This window comes from Eriocheir sinensis, chromosome 64, assembly GCF_024679095.1.
Source record: "Eriocheir sinensis breed Jianghai 21 chromosome 64, ASM2467909v1, whole genome shotgun sequence".
NCBI classification, from domain to species: Eukaryota; Metazoa; Arthropoda; class Malacostraca; order Decapoda; family Varunidae; genus Eriocheir; species Eriocheir sinensis.
In genome coordinates this window covers 2164387-2190747 of record NC_066572.1, presented here as the reverse complement: position 1 = coordinate 2190747, position 26361 = coordinate 2164387, and the positions used below count along the sequence as shown (strand labels likewise).

Below are 26361 nucleotides of genomic sequence, written 5' to 3'. Positions count from 1 at the left end.
TCCTTTCTCTCCCTACCCTCCTTCCTTTCTCTCTCCTTTCCTTCCTTCCTTTCTCTCTCCTTTCCTTCCTTCCTTTCTCTCCCTTCCCTCCTTCCTTTCTCCTTTCCTTCCTTCCTTTCTCTCCTTCATTTCCTCCTTCCTTTCCTTCCTTTCTCTCTCCTTTCCTTCTCTCCCTTCCTCCCTCCTTCTCTCTCCAATATTCCTCCGTTTTCTTTCAATTCCTCTTCATCTACCTGTATATTTTTTCCTTCCTTTCTTCCATATTCCCCACTTTCTCTCTCTCTCTCTCTCTCTCTCTCTCTCTCTCTCTCTCTCTCTCTCTCTCTCTCTCTCTCTCAAGTGTCAATATCTCCCAATAACGTGAAGAGAACAGGGTGATCATAACACTTGAGAGAGAGAGAGAGAAAATAAGGCATTGGTTAATCTTTATTCAATATATTTCTACATCTTCACCTGAAAGAAAATCAATCATCAAATACAGGTAAAAATATATATGTGATTCCTTATTATTAAAGAAAGGAGATAGCTCACTTGTAACAGAGAGAGAGAGAGAGAGAGAGAGAGAGAGTACTGTCTGGGGGCATGTGTCTGTGGGAGGTTGTCAACATACTGTGGGGGGTACATACTGTGGGTTCTGTGGGGTGGGGTGGGGTGAGGTAGGGAGGGAGGTCTCTCTCTCTCTCTCTCTCTCTCTCTCTCTCTCTCTCTCTCTCTCTCTCTCTCTCATCATATCTACACTATACATAAAGGTTTGAGGTATTTTTTGTTTATGTGTAAATGTTATGTATACTTCAAATTCCTGAGTACACTTTGTATGTATAAGATTTTCATATGTTAATGGAGTGTGTGTGTTTGTTTGTGCATGGAATTACATACATACATTACATACATAGTCATGAAGCCTTGTGTGTGTGTGTGTGTGTGTGTGTGTGTGTGTGTGTGTGTGTGTGTGTGTGTGTGTGTGTGTGTGTGTGTATACTGTGTGCACATAAGCTATACATTAACACACAGAGGCTATATGTCAAACTGTAATCAAGGCCTGTTGCCAGCTTAGTCCGTGACACCAACTCCGGCTGTACAGGCATGTAGCACACCTCCCAGACATCAGACATGTCCACAGGGTTGTGTACAAGGCAACCCTGGGTGGAGGAGGTCAAGGGGACGCCCACGTGACTGGGGATGGATGGGGAGCTGGCTGGGGGCTTGTTTCCTCCGGGGCTGTCGGGGGTGGAGGTGGGAAGTGACGTGCTCCTGGTGTTTGCTGCTCATTAGTTAGTTAGTTGGGAGTCTTGTTTATCTTCTCATCTGTTTTCAGACCGGCCAGCATGACTTTCAAGGGACTGGCCCTCGTGAGTCCTTGTGTTCAGTCCGGCCAGTTTGTGAGGCAGCAAGCAGGGGGGACCCTTCCTTCCTGCACTCCCAGGGGACAGTCTGGTCCAGCCCCTCACTCCTGCCACAGTGGCGGGGACTTCATCTCTGTCTGGAGGAGCCGTTGGGTCAGACATTTGATGCTGCCACAGTCACAGGGCCTGCCGGACCCTCACTGGAGTGGGTCAGGGATTTACGAATTCGCCATCCACTGCCTTGCCATGCAGTGGACGGAGGAGTTCAAGCTTTGCCTGGAAGTGAATACAATCTACTCAAGGGACTTCCTCATATCCGTGTGGCACTAGGACAGCACCCAGTAAGATGTGACCGTTGCCGGGCTGGCTGGACTCTGTCTATGACTTATGTTTTATGTGCAAATAAAGAACCGACTGAATGAAGTCAGTTAAAACATCCAGTCAGGCTTCCCAAGGGTTTCTCTGGGCAAGTCTCCATGCAGGCGCCCTTCCTGTCCCAAGCACCTCACAGCAGGATCCATTGACTTGCTGGAGCCATGAACTCTGTGGGCATCCCCTTGGCCCCCTCCACCCAGGGTTGCTTCTTATAAACACCCAGTAAGCAGGGTCAGCTTCTGGGCAGCGTGCCATGTGCCTGTATAGCCAGAGTTGGCGTTCCCAGACTATGTTGAATCAGCCTGGAGTAGTCATTGATGTAACATACACCCATATTCTGGGGCGCTAACACCCTCTTTTGGCAAGGCTTTGGTGGAGGTTGTGTTCACATATCCATGGGTAGTTTTATGAACCTAGTGATAGTTTGACAAGACTTCTGTGAATGTGAAAATACACTCATGGAAACCTGACCTCTGTGACCTCAAATCAATCTGTCACAGGAATAATACCAGTCCTAGGGTTGCGTTGATGACCCGGCGGCTGAGTGGTCACAGTGGCCGGTGCTGAGTGAGGCGTCTTGAGTGTTTCCATCCATGACCAAGTGGCTGACGATCTCTCCCATGCTGACCTCCATCCCTGCCCTCAGCGACCATGACAGAGGCGGCAGTGTGGGGCAGAATCAGCCTGGCAAAGAGGAAACGTTACCATCGCAATATAACCTTTCTGTCAGCGCCACCAGCGGACAGGCTGACCCCCGCGCACATGATAGGCGGGAACTTATGGCACAAATCAATGGTATAAATCAACACAGAATGACCTCACTTTGTTGTATAGAAAGTCTCATTAGTAAGGAAGCATAGATGAATTTCCTGAGTCAAGACCTATAGTGACTGTTTGGGGTTTTGTTAGGTTAGGTTAGGTTAAGTTTAGGGTATCTTCAAACACATGACAGCCAGTGACGTATGGTGTAAATCAACACAGAATGACCTCACTTTGTTGTATAGAAAGTCTCATTAGTAGGGAAGTATATATGAATTTTCTGAGTCAAGACCTATTGTGACTGTTTGGGGTTTTGTTAGGTTAAGTTTAGGGTATCTTCAAACACATGACAGCCAGCACCTTATGGTATAAATCAACAAAGAATGACCTCACTTTGTTGTATAGAAAGTCTCATTAGTAAGGAAGCATATATGAATTTTCTGAGTCAAGACCTATAGTGACTGTTTGGGGTTTTGTTAGGTTAGGTTAGGTTAAGTTTAGGGTATCTTCAAACACATGACAGCCAGTGACGTATGGTATAAATCAACACAGAATGACCTCACTTTGTTGTATAGAAAGTCTCATTAGTAAGGAAGCATAGATGAGTTTTCTGAGTCAAGACCTATAGTGACTGTTTGGGGTTTTGTTAGGTTAAGTTTAGGGTATCTTCAAACACATGATAGCCAGCACCTTATGGTATAAATCAACACAGAATGACCTCACTTTGTTGTATAGAAAGTCTCATTAGTAAGAAAGCATATATGAATTTTCTGAGTCAAGACCTATAGTGACTGTTTGGGGTTTTGTTAGGTTAGGTTAAGTTTAGGGTATCTTCAAACACATGACAGCCAGCACCTTATGGTATAAATCAACACAGAATGACCTCACTTTGTTGTATGGAAAGTCTCATTAGTAAGGAAGTATATATGAATTTTCTGAGTCAAGACCTATAGTGACTGTTTGGGGTTTTGTTAGGTTAGGTTAGGTTAAGTTTAGGGTATCTTCAAACACATGATAGCCAGCACCTTATGGCATAAATCAACACAGAATGACCTCACTTTGTTGCACAGAAAGTCTCATTAGTAAGGAAGTATATATGAATTTTCTGAGTCAAGACCTATAGTGACTGTTTGGGGTTTTGTTAGGTTAGGTTAAGTTTAGGGTATCTTCAAACACATGACAGCCAGCACCTTATGGTATAAATCAACACAGAATGACCTCACTTTGTTGTATAGAAAGTCTCATTAGTAAGGAAGCATAGATGAATTTTCTGAGTCAAGACCTATAGTGACTGTTTGGGGTTTTGTTAGGTTAAGTTAAGTTTAGGGTATCTTCAAACACATGACAGCCAGTGACGTATGGTATAAATCAACACAGAATGACCTCACTTTGTTGTATAGAAAGTCTCATTAGTAAGGAAGTATATATGAATTTTCTGAGTCAAGACCTATAGTGACTGTTTGGGGTTTTGTTAGGTTAGGTTAAGTTTAGGGTATCTTCAAACACATGATAGCCAGCACCTTATGGTATAAATCAACACAGAATGACCTCACTTTGTTGTATAGAAAGTCTCATTAGTAAGGAAGCATATATGAATTTTCTGAGTCAAGACCTATAGTGACTGTTTGGGGTTTTGTTAGGTTAGGTTAGGTTAAGTTTAGGGTATCTTCAAACACATTCTTCTCCTTCTTCCTCTTCCTTCTTCTTCTATAAGCCTCCCAGTTCTTCCTTCTATATTTCTTCCTCCTCCTCCTCTTCTTCTATCACACAGTTTCTCTTCCTCCTCTTCCTTCTTTCTTCCTTTCTTCTTCTCTAAGCCTCCCAGTTCTTCCTCCTCCTCCTCCTCCTCTTCTTCCTGCATTACACAGTTCCTCTTCCTCCTCCTCTTCCTCTTCCTCTTCTTCTTCTGACAAGCTGGAAAAAATTAAACCTTATGAGAAAATGATCTTGTTATTTTATTTATTTATTCTTTGTCTGTAGAGAAAGGAAGAAAAAGATAAAGAAGAAGAGAGAGAGAGAGAGAGAGAGAGAGAGAGAGAGAGAGAGAGAGAGAGAGAGAGAGAGAGAGAGAGAGAGAGAGAGAGAGAGAGAGAGAGAGAGAGAGAGAGAGAGATGAGGAAGGAGAGAAAAGATTAATGAAGGAAAGGAAAAGATTGACAAGGTTGATGAAGGAAAGGGAAGGGAAGGAAAAGATTGACAAGGTTGATGAAGGAAAGGGAAGGAAAATAAAATGATAAAGAAGGAAGAGAAACAAATGGAAAGATAAATAAATAGAAGAAAAACAGGAAAATACAAGGAAAATAGAGATAAAAAGAGACATAGAGAGATAGGAAGAATAAGGAGAAGGAGAAATAATTAAGAAAAGATAGAAGGAAAGAAAGAAAAAGATAGCAAAAGATATTGACAGCCACATAACCACACACACACACACACACACACACACACACACACACAGATGCATTACATAAATTCTCCCTCTTTTTTTATCATGAACTTAAAGATAAAGCAGAAATTTCTTGATTACAGGTGAGAATGTGACCAGGTGTGTGTGTGTGTGTGTGTGTGTGTATCAGTCAGTCACCCACCACCATCACTACTACTACTACTACTACTACTACTTCTACTTCTACTACTACAAATATCACAAGGAGAAAGGAAGAAAGAAAGGGAAAGAAAAGACAGAGAAAGGAAAAGAAAAAAGAAAGAAAGAAATTTGTGTGTGTGTGTGCGTGTGTGTGATCGAACTGAACCGCAAATAAATAAGTTAATAAATAAACAATAATAATACCAAATAACATTATAGTGGAGACATCTTGCAACACTGACAAGACTATGACCAAGGTGTTTGTGTACCTGTGTGTCCTGCTGGTAAGTATAAACATTGTACTATATAAAATTAAACCAAAGGAATTATAGGAAAAGTTTTGTTTAGTCGGTGCAACATCTGTGGTCATATGCCGGAGAGAGACAGAAGGGGAAGGAATTATAGGAAAAGTTTTGTTTAGTCGGTGCAACATCTGTGGTCATATGCCGGAGAGAGACAGAAGGGGAAGGAATTATAGGAAAAGTTTTGTTTAGTCGGTGCAACATCTGTGGTCATATGCCGGAGAGAGACAGAAGGGAAGGAATTATAGGAAAAGTTTTGTTTAGTGGGCAACATCTGTGGTCATATGCGGAGAGAGACAGAAGGGAAGGAATTATAGGAAAAGTTTTGTTTAGTTGCAACATCTGTGGTCATATGCGGAGAGAGACAGAAGGGAAGGAATTATAGGAAAAGTTTTGTTTAGTGCAACATCTGTGGTCATATGCGGAGAGACAGAAGGGAAGGAATTATAGGAAAAGTTTTGTTTAGTGATTGCAACATCTGTTGTCATATGCTGGAGAGAGACAGAAGGGGAAGGAATTATAGGAAAAGTTTTGTTTAGTGGGCGCAACATCTGTGGTCATATGCCGGAGAGAGACAGAAGGGGAAGGAATTATAGGAAAAGTTTTGTTTAGTGCAACATCTGTGGTCATATGCGGAGAGAGACAGAAGGGAAGGAATTATAGGAAAAGTTTTGTTTAGTGGTGCAACATCTGTGGTCATATGCTGGAGAGAGACAGAGGAAGGAATTATAGGAAAAGTTTTGTTTAGTGGCAACATCTGTGGTCATATGCGGAGAGAGACAGAAGGGGAAGGAATTATAGGAAAAGTTTTGTTTAGTGGGCGCAACATCTGTGGTCATATGCCGGAGAGAGACAGAAGGGGAAGGAATTATAGGAAAAGTTTTGTTTAGTGGGCGCAACATCTGTGGTCATATGCCGGAGAGAGACAGAAGGGGAAGGAATTATAGGAAAAGTTTTGTTTAGTGGGGGCAACATCTGGGGTCATATGCGGAGAGAGACAGAAGGGAAGGAATTATAGGAAAAGTTTTGTTTAGTGGCCAACATCTGTGGTCATATGTCGAGAGAGACAGAAGGGAAGGAATTATAGGAAAAGTTTTGTTTAGTGGGCGCAACATCTGTGGTCATATGCCGGAGAGAGACAGAAGGGGAAGGAATTATAGGAAAAGTTTTGTTTAGTCGGTGCAACATCTGTGGTCATATGCCGGAGAGAGACAGAAGGGGAAGGAATTATAGGAAAAGTTTTGTTTAGTGGGCGCAACATCTGTGGTCATATGCCGGAGAGAGACAGAAGGGGAAGGAATTATAGGAAAAGTTTTGTTTAGTCGGCGTAACATCTGTGGTCATATGCCGGAGAGAGACAGAAGGGGAAGGAATTATAGGAAAGTTTTGTTTAGTGGGCGCAACATCTGTGGTCATATGCCGGAGAGAGACAGAAGGGGAAGGAATTATAGGAAAAGTTTTGTTTAGTCGGTGCAACATCTGTGGTCATATGCCGGAGAGAGACAGAAGGGGAAGGAATTATAGGAAAAGTTTTGTTTAGTCGGCGCAACATCTGTGGTCATATGCCGGAGAGAGACAGAAGGGGAAGGAATTATAGGAAAAGTTTTGTTTAGTGGGTGCAACATCTGTGGTCATATGCCGGAGAGAGACAGAAGGGGAAGGAATTATAGGAAAAGTTTTGTTTAGTCGGTGCAACATCTGTGGTCATATGCCGGAGAGAGACAGAAGGGTAAGGAATTATAGGAAAAGTTTTGTTTAGTGAAGCAACATCTGTGGTCATATGCCGGAGAGAGACAGAAGGGGAAGGAATTTTAGGAAAAGTTTTGTTTAGTGGGCGCAACATCTGTGGTCATATGCCGGAGAGAGACAGAAGGGGAAGGAATTTTAGGAAAAGTTTTGTTTAGTGGGCGCAACATCTGTGGTCATATGCCGGAGAGAGACAGAAGGGGAAGGAATTATAGGAAAAGTTTCGTTTAGTCGGTGCAACATCTGTGGTCATATGCCAGAGAGAGACAGAAGGGGAAGGAATTATAGGAAAAGTTTCGTTTAGTCGGCGCAACATCTGTGGGTGGAAGGAATTATAGGAGAAGGCAACAGACCCCAGGAGATGGGACACAACCCCTGATTAATACCTGATACACTGCTGGGTGGACAGGGGCGTAGGGTATCGGAAAACCCACCAAAATTTTCCCACTCCGCCCGGGAATCGAACCCAGGCTCTCTTGGTTCGGAGCGGAGTGTGCTAACCACTGCACCACGAAGCCCCCCCCAGATTTCAGGGGCGGACATGAGGGCATAATGGCTCAAGAAGTGATGATTATTGGAGCGTTCATACCTTGGCGCCAAAACTCCACGGTTATATGGCGCCAAATACGACTAAATAAACTATACTAAAAAATTATAAAAGGTTCATGAGGTGTGTGTGTGTGGGGAGTGATTTTTAGGGGTATTTCGAGGACAATACAGAAGAGATTTTCGCTTCTTAAATCAGCTATTTCTAAAGGTCAAAGGGGGATCAATCAGGTTCTAATAAGTGTTTTTTTTAGGTTCATGGTACAGAGGAAGGGTCACACTACCACCAGGGCCATAAAACTACACCAGGAAATGCCCACAACTCCCACGAAAGGCTTGTCAAATATATGTTTTTAGGTTCATGGTAGAAGAAGGGTCACACTACCACCAGGGTTATAAAACTACCCCTGGAAATGCCCACAGTTCCCACGAAAGCCTTGTCAAATATATGTTTTTAGGTTCACGGTACAGAGGAAGGGTCACACTACCACCAGGGTCATAAAACTACCCCTGGAAATGCCCACAGTTCCCACGAAAGCCTTGTCAAATATATGTTTTTAGGTTCATGGTACAGAGGAAGGGTCACACTACCACCAGGGTCATAAAACTACCCCTGGAAATGCCCCAAACTCTAACGAAAGCCTTGTCAAATATATCTTTTTAGGTTCATGGTACAGAGGAAGGTTCACACTACCACCAGGGTCATAAAACTACTCCTGGAAATGCCCACAAGTCCCACGAAAGCCTTGTCAAATATGTGTTTCTTTAGGTTCACGGTACAGAGGAAGGGTCACACTACCACCAGGGTCATAAAACTACCCCTGGAAATGCCCACAACTCCCACGAAAGCCTTGTCAAATATGTGTTCTTAGGTGGTGATATATTTTTTAATACAACCTTTGGGAGCTATAGCAGAATTTGACCCCTGAAATTATGGCCCTGATGTGACCCTGGGACCATATGACACACACACACACACACACACACACACACACACAGATACATATATAAGCAAGTATTTAATCTGAGGTCATTTCCGTCCCGCACACAAGACAAAAATAACGTAAATAAAAGAGAAGAGGGAAAAAAATACTGTTCTTGAATTAATACCCCAAAAAAATAAAAAAATAAAAATCTCTGGCCATTATCTTCCTCCACACACACACACACACACACACACACACACACACACACACACACAAACACACACACTAAAAAAAAAAAACTTAAGTAGAAATAAAAAATAAATAAAAAATAAGTTCAGTAAATAAATAAAATCAAATTAAAACATCTGTTATGTCCTTCCTTACTGCACAAAAATGAAAAAAAAAAAGAAATAAATCAAATAAATTAAATATGGTAATAAATTCTCTCTCTCTCTCTCTCTCTCTCTCTCTCTCTCTCTCTCTCTCTCTCTCTAACAGGTCACCAGCCAGCACGCCACAAGCCAACCCAATCATGACCTCGACCCAGCTTACCCCAACGACGACACTTTCGACCTTGACCTCTTCTACGAGTACATCTACAGCGATGACCTTGACCCCTGCACGCCAGACTGCCTCGGCCGACCCCCAGGCAGCCTCACACCTGACCCTCGGAACTGTCATCGGTACTACACCTGTTTGGCGGATGACCTCGTTAGCGATTTCGTTTCAACCTGTCCGGATGACTATAAGTTCGACGCGGTGACCCTGACCTGCTCGCCTGACTTCGGGAACGTGACCTGTGGGACCTGCGAACCTGCCTGTGCCTTTGACTGCCCTACCGGGGATATCACGTTCATTGCAAGTCGATTCAATTGCTCTGAGTACGTTCTCTGTGGCATGGGGGAACAGGACCCGATACAATGTTCCCCCGAGACGCCATTCTTCGATGGGGCACAGTGCCAGGGTGATGAAGACCTCTGCTGTGAGTCTTGTCAAGTTTTCTGCTGGTCGGCTTTCACGGAGGTTGCTGATCCCGAAGACTGCGAGTGGTTCTATTACTGCTCGGAGGATAACTATTTCCCTGGGGAGAGTGACCGGTATAAATGTCCTGAGGGGGAGCTGTTCCATAAGGGCGGGTGTGTGCTGGATGATGGGTCCGTGGCATGCGAGGAGCCTTGTATGTGAACGGTTAAGATTTGCAGTTCAGTAAAGTCACAAAATTGGATGAAATGGAGATTGGTTCGTGTTTTATTTTCCTTGTTTTTTGTCGTTTTTGGGCGGTGTTTGGGAAGGTGTGTGTTTAGTCTTCATCAAAGCAAATATCAAAAAGTTGGAAAGTTTTGTTTAGTCGGCGCAACATCTGTGGTCATATGCCGGAGAGAGACAGAAGGGGAAGGAATTATAGGAAAAGACATCTGTGGTCATATGCCGGAGAGAGACAGAAGGGGAAGGAATTATAGGAAAAGTTTTGTTTAGTCGGTGCAACATCTGTGGTCATATGCCGGAGAGAGACAGAAGGGGAAGGAATTATAGGAAAAGTTTTGTTTAGTCGGCGCAACATCTGTGGTCATATGCTGGAGAGAGACAGAAGGGGAAGGAATTATAGGAAAAGTTTCGTTTAGTCAGTGCAACATCTGTGGTCATATGCCGGAGAGAGACAGAAGGGGAAGGAATTATAGGAAAAGTTTCGTTTAGTCAGTGCAACATCTGTGGTCATATGCCGGAGAGAGCCAAAAGGGGAAGGAATTATAGGAGAAGGGAACAGACCCCAGGAGACGGGACACAACCCCCGATTAATACCTGGTACCCATTCACTGCTGGGTGGACAGGGGCGTAGGGTATCGGAAAAGCCACCAAAATTTTCCCACTCCGCCCGGGAATCGAACCCAGGCTCTCTTGGTTGTGACTGCACCACGAAGCCCCCAGCAAATATCAAATACAACTATAATTAAAAAGTTTCAAGGTTAAATATGCTTTTCTTTCCCCATACCTGTAGATATGACTAAATTTGGGGGTGGGGGAGAGGCCTCCATTTTGGGTGATGTTGGGATGGTGCGATAATGGGGGTATATGGTATGCTGTGTGCTCACATCCGAACCGGCGGCCCTTTGAGGATGTGACGGGTAACAGCCCAGCACCCCACGATGCATATTCCTGAAGTCTCTACGGGTATGTGGTCCCTGAGTGAAGACTAACCACGGGGTGTTCTGGAAAATCCTCCCCATGTAATTCCCACTTAAAATTACCACCAGGGTCATAAAACTACCCCTGGAAATGCCCCTCACAACTCCCACGAAAGCCTTGTCAAATATATGTTTTTAGGTTCACGGTACAGAGGAAGGGTCACACTACCACCAGGGTCATAAAACTACCCCTGGAAATGCCCCTCACAACTCCCACGAAAGCCTTGTCAAATATGTGTTTTTAGGTTCACGGTACAGAGGAAGGGTCACACTACCACCAGGGCCATAAAACTACCCCTGGAAATGCCCCTCACAACTCCCACGAAAGCCTTGTCAAATATATGTTTTTAGGTTCACGGTACAGAGGAAGGGTCACACTACCACCAGGGTCATAAAACTACCCCTGGAAATGCCCCTCACAACTCCCACGAAAGCCTTGTCAAATATATGTTTTTAGGTTCACGGTACAGAGGAAGGGTCACACTACCACCAGGGTCATAAAACTACCCCTGGAAATGCCCCTCACAACTCCCACGAAAGCCTTGTCAAATATATGTTTTTAGGTTCACGGTACAGAGGAAGGGTCACACTACCACCAGGGTCATAAAACTACCCCTGGAAATGCCCCTCCCAACTCCCACGAAAGCCTTGTCAAATATGTCTTTTTAGGTTCACGGTACAGAGGAAGGGTCACACTACCACCAGGGCCATAAAACTACCTTTGGAAATGCCCACAACTCCCACGAAAACCTTGTCAAATATGTGTTTCTTTAGGTTCATGGTACAGAGGAAGGGTCACACTACCACCAGGGTCATAAACTACCCCTGAAATGCCCCTCACAACTCCCACAGCCTTGTCAAATATATGTTTTAGGTTCACGGTACAGAGGAAGGTCACACTACCACCAGGGTCATAAACTACCCTGAAATGCCCCTCACAACTCCCACAAAGCCTTGTCAAATATATCTGTTTTTAGGTTCACGGTACAGAGGAAGGGTCACACTACCACCAGGGTCATAAAACTACCCCTGGAAATGCCCCTCCCAACTCCCACGAAAGCCTTGTCAAATATATGTTTTTAGGTTCACGGTACAGAGGAAGGGTCACACTACCACCAGGGTCATAAAACTACCCCTGGAAATGCCCCTCACAACTCCCACGAAAGCCTTGTCAAATATATGTTTTTAGGTTCACGGTACAGAGGAAGGGTCACACTACCACCAGGGCCTTCAATAACTCCAACCAAACCTTACATAACCTAACCTAACCTGCCCTGTTCAAGAGTAGGTTACACATACCCATACAGACTTCAGGAACATGCCCCCGGGACACAGGCAAGGGGGACATCCAGGTTACCACAGTGTGCCCTACCCAGGGGTCCACAGGTGCACATTTAGCCCCGGACACATAGGGGGGACCAACACCTGCCTGGCCTCACCCTAGACTGACAGCCCTGGGATTCGAACACTGGCCAGACACACTAACCACTGGACCACTAGAAGCACAGATCAAAGATTCGCAAAACACAGCGAACTATTTCTCAGCGGTAATAGGTCTCAAACAAGAGTATAAACAGCACAGTAATAAAGGGTTGTGATACGGTTCGCTGGTGTGGAACTTCGCCGACGGTCTCTGGACGGTTCGGTGAATTTTCGGCGAACCGTTCAACAGTCAAAAATTCTGGGCCATTCGTACAGGAGACTTTGAACAGTGGGGAGGTGATTCTCGGTACAGTTTTCATCGTTGTTATTGGTTAAAATGTGAAATATTTGAGTTAAGGAAAACAAAACATGCGAAAAAAACCATTTGTAGCAGAAAGGCACATACATACAAATGAACAAGATAACATTAAGAGCGCATTGAAATCTATTTTAAAAGAGGATTTAGAATTACTGTTGCGCTTTAAAATCAGGTTAAAAAAAATATTAAAATTACCCCCGGTCATTTCTAGCTTGATTCTTAGGGCTGGGCAATATTGGAGAGAATCGAGGGCATGGTTAGGGCTGGGCAATATTGGAGAGAATCGAGGGCAAGCTTAGGGCTGGGCAATATTGGAGAGAATCGAGGGCAAGCTTAGGGCTGGGCAATATTGGAGAGAATCGAGGGCAAGCTTAGGGCTGGGCAATATTGGAGAGAATCGAGGGCGTGCTAAGGGCTGGGCAATATTGGAGAGAATCGAGGGCATGGTTAGGGATGGGCAATATTGGAGAGAATCGAGGGCATGCTAAGGGCTGGGCAATATTGGAGAGAATCGAGGGCAAGCTTAGGGCTGGGCAATATTGGAGAGAATCGAGGGCAAGCTTAGGGCTGGGCAATATTGGAGAGAATCGAGGGCAAGCTTAGGGCTGGGCAATATTGGAGAGAATCGAGGGCATGGTTAGGGCTGGGCAATATTGGAGAGAATCGAGGGCAAGCTTAGGGCTGGGCAATATTGGAGAGAATCGAGGGCATGCTTAGGGCTGGGCAATATTGGAGAGAATCGAGGGCAAGCTTAGGGCTGGGCAATATTGGAGAGAATCGAGGGCATGGTTAGGGATGGGCAATATTGGAGAGAATCGAGGGCAAGCTTAGGGCTGGGCAATATTGGAGAGAATCGAGGGCAAGCTTAGGGCTGGGCAATATTGGAGAGAATCGAGGGCATTCTTAGGGCTGGGCAATATTGGAGAGAATCGAGGGCAAGCTTAGGGCTGGGCAATATTGGAGAGAATCGAGGGCAAGCTTAGGGCTGGGCAATATTGGAGAGAATCGAGGGCATGCTAAGGGCTGGGCAATATTGGAGAGAATCGAGGGCAAGCTTAGGGCTGGGCAATATTGGAGAGAATCGAGGGCAAGCTTAGGGCTGGGCAATATTGGAGAGAATCGAGGGCAAGCTTAGGGCTGGGCAATATTGGAGAGAATCGAGGGCATGCTTAGGGCTGGGCAATATTGGAGAGAATCGAGGGCATGCTAAGGGCTGGGCAATATTGGAGAGAATCGAGGGCGTGCTAGGTTTTGAAATTAGTTTTAAACGTTGCGACAGATAACTTTCCTTTCAGCGTAACGGAGAAAAAAAGACTCATTTTTACTTATATATGAATGCTTATCTATGAACAGAGAGTGGGGAATTAGGAGAACTTCTTATAATGTTCCCCACCTCTTAAGACTAGTTAGCCAGTGTCTTAGTCAATCAAAGCAAGGTGTCTGTTATAATGTGCTTAAAGAGTTGCTATTGTTGGGGTAGATGGCACACTCTCTGGGTCTATAATCCTAATTGTGAACCAGTTTCCCTTTACTGATGTCCCCCAGTGGTCTGATTTTGCTAGTTCCAGGCTGTTATTGTTCATTTGAAAGAACTTCGTGTAGGGGATGTCCTTGTGTGTTTCTATCATATCCCTCGTATTTTCCTATTTTCTAATGTCTGCAGACCAAGCTGTGCGCACCTCTCCTCACAGGGGAGATGAAATAGTTCTGGAACCAATCTGATCGCTTTTCTCTGGACCCTCACCAATGACCAGGCTACCCTTAACCCGGCAGCAGCGACGGGCCAAATTTGTGGCTTTACCGTGTAGCAGCGACGGGCCAAATTTGTGGCTTTACCGTGTAGCAGCGACGGGCCAAATTTGTGGCTTTACTCTTTAGAAGCGACGGGCCAAATTTGTGGCTTTACCGTTACCGACAAATTGGCTTTACCGTGTAACGAGCAGCGATATTTGTGGCTTTACCGTGTAGCGAATGGGCAAATTTGTGGCTTTACGCTTTACCGTGTAGCGACGCGCCAAATTTGTGGCTTTACTGTGTAGCAGCGATGGGCCAAATTTGTGGCTTTACAGTGTAGCAGCGACGCGCCAAATTTGTGGCTTTACTGTGTAACAGCGATGGGCCAAATTTGTGGCTTTACCGTGTAGCAGCAATGGGCGAAATTTGTGGCTTTACTGTGTAGCAGCGATGGGCGAAATTTGTGGCTTTACTGTGTAGCAGCGATGGGCCAAATTTGTGGCTTTACCGTGTAGCAGCGATGGGCCAAATTTGTGGCTTTACCGTGTAGCAGCGATGGCCAAATTGTGGCTTTACCGTGTAGCAGCGATGGGCCAAATTTGTGGCTTTACCGTGTAACAGCGATGGCGATGGGCCAAATTTGTGGCTTTACCGTGTAGCAGCGAAATAAATTTACGTGTAGCAGCGATGACGATAGGCCAAATTTGTGGCTTTACCGTGTAGCAGCGATGGGCCATTGTGGCTTTACCGTAGCAGCGATGGGCCAATTTGTGGCTTTACCGTGTGGTTACCAAATTTGTGGCTTTACCGTTAGCAGCGATGGCCAAATTTGTGGCTTTACCGTGTAGCAGCGAAGGGGCAAATTTGTGGCTTTACCGTGTATGTATGAGCAAATTGTGTCTTTACCGTGTAGCAGCGACGGGCCAAATTTGTGGCTTTACCGTGTAACAGCGATGGAGCCAAATTTGTGTCTTTACCGTGTAGCAGCGACAGGCCAAATTTGTGGCTTTAAATGTAGCAGCGGTAATTTATTGGCTTTACCGTGTAGCGATGGGCCAAATTTGTGGCTTTACCGTGTAGCAGCGACAATTTGTGGTTTTTACCGGCGATGGGCCAAATTTGTGGCTTTACCGTGTAGCAGCGACAAGGCCAAATTGTGGCTTTACCGTGTAGCGATGGGCCAATTTTTGACTTTACCAGTAGCAGCGATGAGCCAAATTTGTGGCTTTACCGTAGCGATGTGAGCCAAATTTGTGGCTTTACCGTGTAGCAGCGATGGGCCAAATTTGTGGCTTTACCGTGTAGCAGCGACGGCCAAATTTGTGGCTTTACCGTAGTAATGACGGACCAAATTTGTGGCTTTACAGTGTAGCAGCGACAGCCCAAATTTGTGGCTTTACCGTGTAACAGCGACGGGCCAAATTTGTGGCTTTACCGTAGCAGCGACGGGCCAAATTTGTGGCTTTACCGTGTAGCAGCGACGGGCCAAAATGTGGCTTTACCGTGTAGCAGCGACGACCCAAATTTGTGGCTTTACCATGTAGCAGCAACCGGCCAAATTTGTGGCTTTACCTATGCAGCGACGGGCCAAATTTGTGGCTTTACCATGTAGCAGCGACGGCCAAATTTGTGGCTTTACCATGTAGCAGCGACAGGCCAAATTTGTGGCTTTACCATGTAGCAACGCCAAATTTGTGGCTTTACCGTGTAGCAGCGACAGGCCAAATTTGTGGCTTTACCGTGACGGGCCAAATTGTGGCTTTACCGTAGTAGCAGCGACGGTCCAAATTTGTGGCTTTACCGTGTATCAGCGACTGGCCAAATTTGTGGCTTTACCGTGTATCAGCGACCGGCCAAATTTGTGGCTTTACCGTGTAGCAACAGGCCAAATTTGTGGCTTTACCGTGTAGCAGCGGGGCCAAATTTGTGGCTTTACCGTGTAGCAGCAACGGGCAAATTTGTGGCTTTACCGTGTAGCAGCGACGGGCCAAATTTGTGGCTTTACCGTGTAACAGCTGACAGACCAAATTTGTGTCTTTACCGTGTAGCAGCGAGCCAAATTTGTGGCTTTACTGTAGCAGCGACGGCCAAATTTGTGGCTTTACCGTGTAGCAGTGATGAGCCAAATTTGTGGCTTTACCGTAGCAGCGACGGGCCAAATTTGTGGCTTTACCGTGTAGCAGCGATTTACCGTAGCAGCGACGGGCCATTTGTGGCTTTACCGTAGCAGCGACGAATAAATTTGTGGCTTTACCGTGTGAAGGACGGGCCAAATTTGTGGCTTTACCGTGTAGCAGCGGGCCAAATTTGTGGCTTTACCGTAGCAGCGGGCCAAATTTGTGGCTTTACCGTGTAGCAGCTGACGGGCCAAATTTGTGGCTTTACCGTGGTATGGCTTTACCGTAGCAGCGACGGGCCAAATTTGAGGCTTTACCGTGTAGCAGCAGACCAAATTGTGGCTTTACCGTGTAGCAGCGACAGGCCAAATTTGTGGCTTTACCGTGTAGCAGCGACGGGCCAAATTTGTGGCTTTACCGTGTAGCAGCGACGGGCCAAATTTGTGGCTTTACCGTGTAGCAGCGACGGGCCAAATTTGTGCCATGATATAAACCCCCCAAAATAGATGATACATAATCTGATCACAAATGCTTTGATATATATTATGAAATGGTTTGTGTGAGGGGTGATTTTTTCTCATTATTTTACTTAGAGGGACCTTTGACCTAACCTAACCCAGAAACATGACCCCCGCAGCTACCGGAGAGAGAGAGAGAGAGAGAGAGAAGGATTTTGTGTGTGTTTTAAAAATGAAAGAAAAGACAAGCCTATCTTATACTATCGGCATTCTTACGCCCAGTGCCATCAGTGTCGGGCAAACAGTTAAAGAAAAGAAAACCAGCGACATAATAATTAAAGAAAGTAAAGTAAATACAGAAAGTCAAGCAAGTAAATTAAGTAAACAGAAAACATGACCACCTCAATTAATTCTGACACTATTCACTCTGAGACCCAACCAACCTTTAAACCAGAACCTTTCAAGCAACAGAACATTTCCTTAATCTGAAAATTGGATTCTGTAATGTAAATAGTGTCATTAACAAATTATCAATAATCTCTGACTTACTCTGGGAAAACAATTTAGATATCTTTGGTATATGTGAAACCTGGCCGTTGCCTGATACCCTCTGCGAGAAGTACGCGTGGCAGACAATCCCCACAGGCCACACAACCCCTGGCGCACTATGACAACATAAACAACAGATTTCGCAACTTTTTTACTCCAAAGCAAATTGACCATGAAAAATCACTAGAAACCACAGAGCTCCTCCAAGCCTTTCCACCACTACCTCAGGAGTAAGAAAATTGGGACTGCCTCTGTTGGCCCGTTAAGGATGGACTGTGGTTAACTTAATAGTGACTGTACACTCACTTCTGTTCCGTCTACTCAGGCCAAGTCAGCAGTGCTCCCTCTCCTCACCAAGCCTTTGATGGGGCCCTGGACAGTGTTACCAGAACTCTGCAGCAAGTTATAAATAAGCTCAAGGCGCTTGACCCAAATTCCAGCATGGGACCTGATGGCATTCACCCCAGCCTCCTGAAATCTTGCCCTGCTATTGCTATTCCAAGTTTCCTTATATTTTAAAAGTCTCTCTCCATGGGAAAACTCCCAAAGGACTGGAAAAGATCCATCATTATACCCATATTCAAGAAAGGCTCTCGCTGTACACCACTGAATTACAGACCTATCAGGCTGACATCTGTCATCTGCAAAACTCTGGAACAATTGATCTCAGACTCACTCTACAACTTTCTCGACTCCAATGGTATTTTTTCAGCTGACCAGTACAGATTCCGACAAGGCAGAACAGTAGACGACCAGCTGCTACTTGTGCATAATGACGTCACTTCATGGCTGGATGCAGGATACATAGTTGATGTTGTGCTCTTTGATTTTAGTAAAGCCTGCGATGTTGTCAACCACACTCTTCTCATAGACAAACTGAGACTACTGGGAGTCCACGGCGCCCTGCTGTCATGGATCTCAGATTTGCTATTAGGCCACACCATGCAAGGCTCAGTTTCTGGATGCACAGCTCTTCCAAGGATGTGCTCAGTGGTACAGTAGACTCCTAGAATCTACACAACCAAGATGGACCAAACAAATCACTGGAGTGTGTCTATAAGGTGGCGTGATCTATCTGTCGTGGGTTTTTCCATTGACAATTGTATGCCTAATTCGTGGTGATATTAAATAATAATAATACATTGATATCCTACTATAACAAGTGACTGACCTTACCTGTGCAGGCCGTCTACAAACTCTCAACCTTTATTCCGTCCAGGGTAGATTAATCAGAGCTGGTCTCATCAAATGCTGGGAAATTTTCCACAATCAATCCTCAATAACTGCCCAAGATCTTTTTTGCCTCTCTTCAGTAACACACACCAGAGGCCACAGACTCAAGCTAGCTAGGCCTCACACACCACAGGCCACAGACTCAAGCTAGCTAAGCCTCACACACCACAGGCCACAGACTCAAGCTAGCTAGGCCTCACACACCACAGGCCACAGACTCAAGCTAGCTAGGCCTCACACACCACAGGCCACAGACTCAAGCTAGCTAAGCCTCACACACCACAGGCCACAGACTCAAGCTAGCTAAGCCTCACACACCACAGGCCACAGACTCAAGCTAGCTAGGCCTCGCACACCACAGGCCACAGACTCAAGCTAGCTAAGCCTCACACACCACAGGCCACAGACTCAAGCTAGCTAAGCCTCACACACCACAGGCCACAGACTCTGCTAGCTAAGCCTCACACACCACAGGCCACAGACTCAAGCTAGCTATGCCTCTCACACCACAGGCCACAGACTCAAGCTAGCTAAGCCTCACACACCACAGGCCACAGACTCAAGCTAGCTAAGCCTCACACACCACAGGCCACAGACTCAAGCTAGCTCAGCCTCACACACACAGGCCCACACACACACAGACTCAAGCTAGCTAAGCCTCACACACACAACAGGCCACCTACTCAAGCTAGCTATGCCTCACACACCACAGGCCACAGACTCAAGCTAGCTATGCCTCACACACCACAGGCCACAGACTCTGCTAGCTAAGCCTCACACACCACAGGCCACAGACTCAAGCTAGCTAAGCCTCACACACCACAGGCCACAGACTCAAGCTAGCTAAGCCTCACACACCACAGGCCACAGACTCAAGCTAGCTAAGCCTCACACACCAGAGGCCACAGACTCAAGCTAGCTAGGCCTCACACACCACAGGCCACAGACTCAAGCTAGCTAAGCCTCACACACCACAGGCCACAGACTCAAGCTAGCTAAGCCTCACACACCAGAGGCCACAGACTCAAGCTAGCTAGGCCTCACACACCAGGAGCAGACTCAAGCTAGCTAGGCCTCACACACAGGCCACAGACTCAAGCTAGCTAAGCCTCACACACCAGAGGCCACAGACTCAAGCTAGCTAGGCCTCACACACCAGAGGCCACAGACTCAAGCTAGCTAGGCCTCACACACCAGAGGCCACAGACTCAAGCTAGCTAAGCCTCACACACCAGAGGCCACAGACTCAAGCTAGCTAGGCCTCACACACCAGAGGCCACAGACTCAAGCTAGCTGGCCTCACACACCACAGGCCACAGACTCCAAGCTAGCTAAGCCTCACACACCAGAGGCCACAGACTCAAGCTAGCTAAGCCTCACACACCAGAGGCCACAGACTCAAGCTAGCTAAGCCTCACACACCAGAGGCCACAGACTCAAGCTAGCTAAGCCTCACACACCAGAGGCCACAGACTCAAGCTAGCTAAGCCTCGCACACCAGAGGCCACAGACTCAAGCTAGCTAAGCCTCACACACCACAGGCCACAGACTCAAGCTAGCTAAGCCTCACACACCAGAGGCCACAGACTCAAGCTAGCTAAGCCTCACACACCAGAGGCCACAGACTCAAGCTAGCTAAGCCTCACACACCAGAGGCCACAGACTCAAGCTAGCTAAGCCTCACACACCAGAGGCCACAGACTCAAGCTAGCTAGGCCTCACACACCACAGGCCACAGACTCAAGCTAGCTAGGCCTCACACACCACAGGCCACAGACTCAAGCTAGCTAAGCCTCACACACCACAGGCCACAGACTCAAGCTAGCTAGGCCTCGCACACCACAGGCCACAGACTCAAGCTAGCTAAGCCTCACACACCACAGGCCACAGACTCAAGCTAGCTAAGCCTCACACACCAGAGGCCACAGACTCAAGCTAGCTAAGCCTCACACACCACAGGCCACAGACTCAAGCTAGCTAGGCCTCACACCACAGGCCACAGACTCAAGCTAGCTAAGCCTCACACACCAGAGGCCACAGACTCAAGCTAGCTAGGCCTCACACACCACAGGCCACAGACTCAAGCTAGCTAGGCCTCACACACCACAGGCCACAGACTCAAGCTAGCTAAGCCTCACACACCACAGGCCACAGACTCAAGCTAGCTAAGCCTCACACACCACAGGCCACAGACTCAAGCTAGCTAAGCCTCACACACCACAGGCCACAGACTCAAGCTAGCTAAGCCTCACACCACAGGCCACAGACTCAAGCTAGCTAAGCCTCACACCACAGTCCACAGACTCAAGCTAGCTATGCCTCACACACCACAGGCCACAGACTCAAGCTAGCTAAGCCTCACACACCAGAGGCCACAGACTCAAGCTAGCTAAGCCTCACACACCACAGGCCACAGACTCAAGCTAGCTAAGCCTCACACACCCCAGGCCACAGACTCCAGCTAGCTAAGACTAACACACCACAGGCCACAGACTCAAGCTAGCTAAGCCTCACACACCACAGGCCACAGACTCAAGCTAGCTAAGCCTCACACACCACAGGCCACAGACTCAAGCTAGCTAAGCCTCACACACCACAGGCCACAGACTCAAGCTAGCTAAGCCTCACACACCACAGGCCACAGACTCAAGCTAGCTAAGCCTCACACACCACAGGCCACAGACTCAAGCTAGCTAAGCCTCACACCACAGGCCACAGACTCAAGCTAGCTAAGCCTCACACACCACAGGCCACAGACTCAAGCTAGCTAAGCCTCACACACACCACAGGCCACAGACTCAAGCTAGCTAAGCCTCACACACCACAGGCCACAGACTCAAGCTAGCTAAGCCTCACACACCACAGGCCACAGACTCAAGCTAGCTAAGCCTCGCACACCACAGGCCACAGACTCAAGCTAGCTAAGCCTCGCACACCACAGGCCACAGACTCAAGCTAGCTAAGCCTCACACACCACAGGCCACAGACTCAAGCTAGCTAAGCCTCACACACCACAGGCCACAGACTCAAGCTAGCTAAGCCTCGCACACCACAGGCCACAGACTCAAGCTAGCTAAGCCTCACCACAGGCCACAGACTCAAGCTAGCTAAGCCTCACCCCACACGCCACAGACTCAAGCTAGCTAAGCCTCACACACCACAGGCCACAGACTCAAGCTAGCTAAGCCTCTCACACCACAGGCCACAGACTCAAGCTAGCTAAGCCTCTCACACCACAGGCCACAGACTCAAGCTAGCTAAGCCTCACACACCACAGGCCACAGACTCAAGCTAGCTAAGCCTCACACACCACAGGCCACAGACTCAAGCTAGCTAAGCCTCACACACCACAGGCCACAGACTCAAGCTAGCTAAGCCTCACACACCACAGGCCACAGACTCAAGCTAGCTAAGCCTCACACACCACAGGCCACAGACTCAAGCTAGCTAAGCCTCACACACCACAGGCCACAGACTCAAGCTAGCTAAGCCCTCACACACCACAGGCCACAGACTCAAGCTAGCTAAGCCTCGCACACCACAGGCCACAGACTCAAGCTAGCTAAGCCTCACACCACAGGCCACAGACTCAAGCTAGCTAAGCCTCACACACCACAGGCCACAGACTCAAGCTAGCTAAGCCTCACACACCACAGGCCACAGACTCAAGCTAGCTAAGCCTCGCACACCACAGGCCACAGACTCAAGCTAGCTAAGCCTCGCACACCACAGGCCACAGACTCAAGCTAGCTAAGCCTCACACACCACAGGCCACAGACTCAAGCTAGCTAAGCCTCTCACACCACAGGCCACAGACTCAAGCTAGCTAAGCCTCACACACCACAGGCCACAGACTCAAGCTAGCTAGGCCTCACACACCACAGGCCACAGACTCAAGCTAGCTAAGCCTCACACACCACAGGCCACAGACTCAAGCTAGCTAAGCCTCACCCACCACAGGCCACAGACTCAAGCTAGCTAAGCCTCACACACCACAGGCCACAGACTCAAGCTAGCTAAGCCTCACACACCACAGGCCACAGACTCAAGCTAGCTAAGCCTCGCACACCACAGGCCACAGACTCAAGCTAGCTAAGCCTCACACACCACAGGCCACAGACTCAAGCTAGCTAAGCCTCACACACCCCCGGCCCCAGACGCAAGCTAGCTACGCCTCACACACCACAGGCCACAGACTCAAGCTAGCTAAGCCTCACACACCACAGGCCACAGACTCAAGCTAGCTAAGCCTCACACACCACAGGCCACAGACTCAAGCTAGCTAAGCCTCACACACCACAGGCCACAGACTCAAGCTAGCTAGGCCTCACACACCACAGGCCACAGACTCAAGCTAGCTAAGCCTCGCACACCACAGGCCACAGACTCAAGCTAGGCCTCACACACCACAGGCCACAGACTCAAGCTAGCTAAGCCTCACACACAGGCCACAGACTCAAGATAGCTAAGCCTCTCTCACCTCAGGCCACAGACTCAAGCTAGCTAAGCCTCACACACCACAGGCCACAGACTCAAGCTAGCTAAGCCTCACACCACAGGCCACAGACTCAAGCTTGCTAAGCCTCACACACCACAGGCCACAGACTAAAGCTAGCTAAGCCTCACACACCACAGGCCACAGACTCAAGCTAGGCCTCACACACCACAGGCCACAGACTCAAGCTAGCTAAGCCTCACACACCACAGGCCACAGACTCAAGCTAGCTAAGCCTCACACACCACAGGCCACAGACTCAAGCTAGCTAAGCCTCACACACCACAGGCCACAGACTCAAGCTAGCTAAGCCTCACACACCACAGGCCACAGACTCAATCTAGCAACGCCTCACACACCAAAGGCCACAGACTCAAGCTAGCTAAGCCTCACACACAGGCCACAGACTCAAGCTAGCTAAGCCTCACACACAGGCCACAGACTCAAGCTAGCTAAGCCTCACACACCACAGGCCACAGACTCAAGCTAGCTAAGCCTCACACACCACAGGCCACAGACTCAAGCTAGCTAAGCCTCACACACCACAGGCCACAGACTCAAGCTAGCTAAGCCTCACACACCACAGGCCACAGACTCAAGCTAGCTAAGCCTCACACACCACAGGCCACAGACTCAAGCTAGCTAAGCCTCACACACCACAGGCCACAGACTCAAGCTAGCTAAGCCTCACACCACAGGCCACAGACTCAAGCTAGCTAAGCCTCACGCACACCAGAGGCCACAGACTCAAGCTAGCTAAGCCTCACACACCACAGGCCACAGACTCAAGCTAGCTAAGCCTCACACCAGAGGCCACAGTCTCAAGCTAGCTAAGCCTCACACACCACAGGCCACAGACTCAAGCTAGCTAAGCCTCACACACCACAGGCCACAGACTCAAGCTAGCTAAGCCTCACACACCACAGGCCACAGACTCAAGCTAGCTAAGCCTCACACACCACAGGCCACAGACTCAAGCTAGCTAAGCCTCACACACCACAGGCAACAGACTCAAGCAGCTAAGCCTCACACACCACAGGCCACAGACTCAAGCTAGCTAAGCCTCACACACCACAGGCCACAGACTCAAGCCAGCTAAGCCTCACACCACAGGCCACAGACTCAAGCTAGCTAAGCCTCACACACCACAGGCCACAGACTCAAGCTAGCTAAGCCTCACACACCACAGGCCACAGACTCAAGCTAGCTAAGCCTCGCACACCACAGGCCACAGACTCAAGCTAGCTAAGCCTCGCACATCACTGGAATGTAGACGCAGATTTTTCTGTATCATATGTATCCATCTCTGGGACTCTTTGTCTGATGGAGCTGTTGGCTGTCATTCTATCACATCTTTTAAAAAGCATCTCCATGTCCAGTTGGGATAAACTCTTTTTGAATATATTGACTGAAATTTAACTCTGACATTTTTCCCGGCTGTTTCGTGCACATGACACAAAACTCAGCCGCTTCTCTTGCACTTGTTGCTATGGACATAACTACATAGTCGAGTACCAGCAGGCTGTGGGCAACCCTCATATACTATTGGCATATCTCCCTCGAGCTGTGTCTTCTTCTTCTTCTTCTTCTTTTGATCTGTAACGCTTTGTATCGCTTCTTAGGTCCTCCTCCTCTCGTTCCTCCCTTCTTATTCACACAACTTTCTTTTCAGCGTTATGTAATTATCTAATCTGAAATAAAGCCACTTATATTCACTTATACGGACATGGCAGCCAACCAGGTGAGCGACCCTCCTTCCCTCCGTCCAGCTCCCCCTCCCTCCTCCCTTCTTTCTCTTCCTCTGTAATAATCGAGTCTTTCTACTCCCTTCCCTTCTCCCCCCGTGGCTCCTGGATGATAAATGAATCCTCTTGTTCCTTTACTTCGGGTCGACTCGCTTCCTTTACGCTTGAAAATGTGAATAATATGAAGGGTTTTTGGAAGCTGCACTCAAGTCCCTCTTACTTCTATGGCCTAAATGAGTGCTTATATTCCTTTACCTTGTCTTCCCGTGGCTCCTAGATGATAAATGAGTCTTCTTCTTCCTTTGTGTCCTTTGTCTCGCCTCCACTCGCTTCCTTTACCCTTGAAAATGTGAATAATATGAAGGGTTTTTGGAAGGTTCACTCAGTCCCACTTACTTCTATGGCCTAAATGAGTGATTATATTCCTTTACCTTGTCTCCCCGTGGCTCCTAGATGATAAATGAGTCTTCTTCTTCCTTTATATCCCTTGTCTCGCCTCCACTCGCTTCCTTTACCCTTGAAAATGTGAATAATATGAAGGGTTTTTGGAAGCTTCCCTCAGTCCCTCTTACTTCTATGGCCTAAATGAGTGCTTATATTCCTTTACCTTGTCTTCCCGTGGCTCCTAGATGATAAATGAGTCTTCTTCTTCCTTTATGTCCCTTGTCTCGCCTCCACTCGCTTCCTTTACCCTTGAAAACGTGAAAAATATGAAGGATTTTTAACTTAACATTTCACACTGGCCGCCATCTTGGTTCTTCAAAGGGAGAGCGCGTATATATATTTACGTTCTTATATCATTTTTTATTGTCTTATTTTATGGTTATTTGTTTTGTAATTTGTAAGAACTAATTAATTCTGAGAGCTTGTTAATGTTAGCTTTGTAATTAGGGTGGTTTTAATAATGTGGTATAATTTGTCTTTCCATCTCTCATACCTTAATTAACTTATATACAGGTAGATAATTAATATATGGAGGTTATTATTACTACAAACTCCATAATTACGTTGATTTTAGAGATATTTTACAAGATACGCCATTTAATTTCTTATATTCACTCTCTCTTACACTCTGTCACTTATATTAACTTCCATATTACTTAAATTTACTTACAATACTTAGATTCTTAATAGTAATAATAATAATAAGATAAGGTAAGGTATGGTAGGGTAGTGAATATAAACTTACGTAATAAGATGCATAACAGTTAATAAAAATCTATATTACGTTATTTTATTTATATTTACAAGGCAATATTAATAATAGAAGTTGTAAATAAGTGCTTTTTTACAAGGGGTAGGATTGTAAATATTTATACGAGGGGTCTCTTTCCGGTCGGCCATTTCATTGAGCTTCGAGCATAAAGAAGAAGAAGAGGAAGTTAGAGTACGTTGGGAAAGGCCTTTGTGTATATGACTGATGATGATGATGATGATGGTATTTTTCTCTCTCTCTCTCTCTCTCTCTCTCTCTCTCTCTCTCTCTCTCTCTCTCTCTCTCTCTCTCTCTCTCTCTCTCTCGAAT

The 26361-nt window shown here is 46.9% G+C and overlaps 1 protein-coding gene and 2 long non-coding RNA genes across 5 annotated transcripts in view; 1 reads left to right on the top strand and 2 right to left on the bottom strand.

Moving 5' to 3' along the window:
- Positions 1–735: 735 nt before the first annotated feature.
- On the top strand, positions 736–9815 carry LOC126987219 (uncharacterized). Of its 2 annotated transcripts, none has more exons than XM_050844035.1 (2): positions 736–1625; positions 9080–9815. In XM_050844035.1, exons 1-2 carry the CDS (start codon positions 1326–1328, stop codon positions 9764–9766), a joined length of 987 nt encoding a protein of 328 aa, XP_050699992.1. In that variant the 5' UTR covers positions 736–1325; the 3' UTR covers positions 9767–9815. The 2 variants fall into 2 exon arrangements, with proteins under 2 accessions (XP_050699992.1, XP_050699993.1); XM_050844036.1 differs by lacking the exon at positions 736–1625 and adding an exon at positions 5061–5345.
- LOC126987225 (uncharacterized) overlaps positions 1632–26361 on the bottom strand; it is a 65061-nt gene continuing 40331 nt past the window's right edge. Inside the window, exon 3 of the long non-coding RNA XR_007740439.1 lies at positions 1632–2535. This is a non-coding gene — a long non-coding RNA (uncharacterized LOC126987225). The remainder of the gene's footprint in view (positions 2536–26361) is intronic.
- LOC126987224 (uncharacterized) lies at positions 2650–25608 on the bottom strand. Of its 2 annotated transcripts, none has more exons than XR_007740438.1 (3): positions 25444–25608; positions 3861–4391; positions 2650–3695 (listed from the first exon to the last, which is right to left on the bottom strand). It is a non-coding gene; the product is annotated as an uncharacterized LOC126987224 (long non-coding RNA). The 2 variants fall into 2 exon arrangements; XR_007740437.1 differs by having other exon boundaries at positions 2651–3502; positions 3668–4391.